Consider the following 4,117-nt stretch of genomic DNA (forward strand, 5'->3'; position numbering starts at 1 on the left):
ACCTCTTTGCCAAATCTTAATATGACTAGACAAAGTATATGGAGTATATATAAATGAGTTGTAAATATATAAAAGGGTTGTGTGTATATATGAGTTGGACTCTTCTTTTCTTTCTGCCTCGAATCCTATTTTCTATCACATATTTATATGATGATAGATTGCTTTGAAAGAAAGAAGTCCTCCTTTGTGGTTCATTGCCTTCTCTTTATATAGGCAAATGCAATATGCAAATGAAATGTAATTCAAACGTTCAGTGCCTTTTCTTCCCTCTATCTCTCCATATATTATAACAAGATATCTTAATCTAGTGGGTTACTCTTAGATCGAAGATCATGTAAGATCATGTGGAGAGTTATCCTACCAAGGCTCCAACCCTCCAACCTCATTTACATTCACTTGTTTCAGTTTACTATTAATAACAATAAATATTAATTGTATTGTTTTTATATTGTATATTAATGATTAATGATATATATTTATATTACTTACTCTATTATATATATACGAGGTTTATTGCTGTCTTAATCGTTCAAATGTCGTAACCTAATATTCATAGTTGTCTATTGATCATTATCGTTTTATGTTGCGTGCCCATCCTACGTCCACTAGTTTATGTTGAGGGTACTCTTGTTATCAATGTTATCGCACATTTTTCTTGCATCTCATGCTTTATATATCGGTCAAGCGTGTGAAAATTTATATTTAACGTCAATATATTTATTTTCTTTAATATATAACAAAAAGATTATCAAATTAAACAAAATGTAAAATCAACCCACATAATTTTGAACTATTGGTTTATCTTTTGCTTCTTATTCGAATCAATAATAAGATTGATGGATAAAACGGTAAAATAAATAAATAAATTAATAATATATGTTACACTGCGTTTTTTTTGTTCTGATGACAATATAATTGCGAATTTTTTTTCCTTTTGGGTGACAATATAATTGGGATGGAGGGAGTATATGTGCAAGTAAAGTGCCACTAAAACATGGAGTTTATATAATCCTCAATGAGAGGAAGTGAATGATTCTCATCATAATTATACATAATAGGAATCATTCTTGCAAGATTGAGACAAGCCTTCTTAAATGTTGCTGAAAACTGATTTGGGGATAAACACTCCTTGTTTAGTTGTTTCCATGTTTTCGTTATCATTCCCATAACATGTTCTCGTGCACTATGAATCGAACAACCTCTGTTTTCGTTCATGTAATACGTCACATATGATCCATCATGCCCATCTTGATTCACATCCTGTTCAATTAAGGATCAAATGAATCCATGCATGTTACAATAAGGTGTATAAGTCAATCGCTAGATATATATTACTCTACGGCGGTTATTGAATTGTACAATATATTTATGTGCGTTAACAACAACCTTAGAGTTGTTAGAAAAATACTTATAATTACCTTAGCACTTCCTAAATCATCCCAAAGACGAAGAATTGTGGCGACACAAGAAGTAATGCCTTGATTGTTGATAATAACGTTAGCACTTTCGTTGCTGATCCCACAACCTAGGAGGAAGAACATGTGAACTATCACGACGTGCGCCCCAGAGCTAACAATACCATTTTTCAAGTAATCTTCTTTCGTCGGCATGTGTCCCGAAGAAAACCATTTTGCTTCCACAAGAAAAGTTTCACAGAGATTTGCCCACTACAAGAATATATCAAATCAAGATCACTTTCACTTTCTAGCAATTAAGTTTCACTAATTGTTTAAAAGGATTACAATTTCCTACCGATTGTTTTAAAAACTCTTTAGGGTTATATCCATATTTCTTATAGATCTTGTCGCTAATCTCACGCGTTACTTCATATAAAGCCTGAATACTGATTCTCAAGTTATATGGGAGTAGTTCAACAATGTTATTGTCCCATCTGCAAGTAACCAACATAGTAATTAATAATCATCGTACAGAACACACATATTTCAAGCATGTAAGTAATTAAGATTAAAGATATAATTGACGTGTACCTTTTTACTGCTTCAGTGAAGAGGATGAGTTCCTCTAAAGTTCCATAAACATCAAAAATGTCATCAATCATAAATACTAAAGCAATGGGCTTTGTTAGCTGAACTCTCAACTCCGAAAAGCTAGGATCCGTGAGGCCAGCCATTGGCCACAAGTACCAGTGCAACGGTTGGTTCCTTGCGAGCTTAAACTCTTGAACCAACCCCAACTCGTTCCACCAGCTAATTGATCAAATGAAATCCAAGTTTCAGCTTTTTTCATAAGCCTGTTGATATTTCAACCAGATTTTTTTTTTTTTTTTATAAATCCTCCATAACTCTGGATCACTTGCGTGTTCGGTATAAGTACTTAATACATAATGCAAAGATAAGGTTGATTTATCAAAATTGATGGTGAAAATATCAACATTTCAGAACGATGACATAGAAAAAATTTATCAATTTATTCTTTTTTAAAATCTTACCTAGATATTTGATCGACTTCTACTCGATGTAGGGACTGAACTTTGGCCAACTCAAACATGGCTAGCTCAGACATGGCAGTTCCCATGTAATGCTTGATATAATTTTGTACCATGAACGTTGACACGGTTCTTTGATACGAGTGCTCTAGCGTATATTTCACCATTAACGCTTCCTCTTGATCAAGAAACATTATTTTTTCCTTAAGGATATGGCTACAAAAATCCGCAGCCTCTTCAAGTATACGTTCTCCTTCTATGCTTAGTTGCGACGCTTCATACAACGCCATTAGACCCTTAACATCTTGTGCTATTTCTCCCTTGAACTTTCCATTATTTTGTTTAAACTTTGCAAAAACGCCTAATTGAAACATACATATTAGCTAGAAAACGCGAAAAAAGGAAATTTAATAAAAAAAACAGGACGAGTTTTGAACGCTCACCGGCAGGAACATAGTAACCTTCTTGACGAAGGATATGAAAATGGCAAGAAACGTCATAAAGACTGTTATCGTGTATAATGTGATGGACATTCGACATTTTAGTGTAAAGCGTTTTCAAGATCGAGTCGATCTCATTTTGGAAGTGGTGGCTGATGCAAAGTTTTTGAAGAGCATCAATGGTTTCGATAGTTTTTGAACCGCCATTCTTAAGAAGATTTCGGACTTCTTGTAACAGTTGTGAAAATTTGATCTGTGATTCATAGATGGTAGCTAAGAATGTGATAGAAAAATATATATAATTAAATATGCACATGTTCTAAATTATAATGAAATTGACCTTATCAGTGTTTATATCATTTTTCACAAATATGTCTTCTGAGGGGAGCAAGGTTTGTTCGATGTCGTTACAGTTGTTGATAGTCATAAGAAAGAATTAATTGAGAGAGTATATGTTTTTTGAATTGTGTATAAAATTTTGAAATGTAAGGATATTTATATAACAAGAATTTATTTACACGTTTAAAATGAGATCGACTTTTTTCCTGTCAAGGTTCACACTCAATGGATCTCACATCATATGTTTAGTTCAATTAATCTCCCGTATTCAATTCCATCATCAAGTTTATGTGTACTAAGTGTTGTTTTCATATGCATAAATAGCTAGTTAAATGTGTAAGAATCGTATAGCCCAAACACAATGTCCTGCAATATAAGTCCAAGAGTCAATCCTTATTCTAAAACCAATTGGTGATAGAATGACTTCCCCTTAGACTTATATGCATACATTTGTTTTATCCCATAATCGATGTGGGACTTTATTTTGCACCCTTAACTTACAAACCTCCCCTCAAACCCAAGTCCATCTGGGCCTCCCCTTCAACGATTTTTCGGTATCCAACTTTTACCGCCGCCAACTCGAAACTCTCAACCTGGTAGGAGGGCAGGGAGATTTCGATACAAGGCTTCCCGGATCAACTCATCGTGCCAGGGTCCCCTCGAATGATAGCTGAGTCCACTCATCGTTAGGTCTCACCAAGGGTGCGCCACGTCGCTGCGTGCGATCAGGGTGCGCCCATTGCACCGTCCACCACATCGAGGCTATAGCCTAGCTCTGATACCAGTTGTAAGGATCGTATAGCCCAAACACAATGTCCTTCAATATAAGTCCAAGAGTCCATCCTTATTCTAAAACGAATTGGTGATAGAATGACTTCCCCTTAGACTTATA

General features: G+C 34.7%; 1 protein-coding gene across 1 annotated transcript; it reads right to left on the bottom strand.

Annotated features, from left to right (window-relative positions):
* Positions 1-987: 987 nt before the first annotated feature.
* LOC139864486 ((3S,6E)-nerolidol synthase 1-like) lies at positions 988-3,313 on the bottom strand. The gene is made up of 7 exons (XM_071853072.1): positions 3,227-3,313; positions 2,890-3,139; positions 2,450-2,807; positions 1,989-2,207; positions 1,753-1,891; positions 1,419-1,667; positions 988-1,260 (listed from the first exon to the last, which is right to left on the bottom strand). Exons 1-7 carry the CDS (start codon positions 3,311-3,313, stop codon positions 988-990), a joined length of 1,575 nt encoding a protein of 524 aa, XP_071709173.1.
* Positions 3,314-4,117: the final 804 nt, after the last annotated feature.

The sequence above is a fragment of the Rutidosis leptorrhynchoides genome, chromosome 8 (genome assembly GCF_046630445.1).
Source record: "Rutidosis leptorrhynchoides isolate AG116_Rl617_1_P2 chromosome 8, CSIRO_AGI_Rlap_v1, whole genome shotgun sequence".
Lineage (NCBI taxonomy): Eukaryota > Viridiplantae > Streptophyta > Magnoliopsida > Asterales > Asteraceae > Rutidosis > Rutidosis leptorrhynchoides.

Bases quoted from the DNA above. Each gene is read 5' to 3' on its own strand.
- LOC139864486 (XM_071853072.1), bottom strand. From the start codon at position 3,313: ATGACTATCAACAACTGTAACGACATCGAACAAACCTTGCTCCCCTCA. The intron at 2,208-2,449 runs GTAAGATTTTAA...TTGATCAATTAG, and splicing joins GAAGTCGATCAAATATCTAG to CTGGTGGAACGAGTTGGGGT. The intron at 1,892-1,988 runs GTACACGTCAAT...GGTTACTTGCAG, and splicing joins TTCACTGAAGCAGTAAAAAG to ATGGGACAATAACATTGTTG.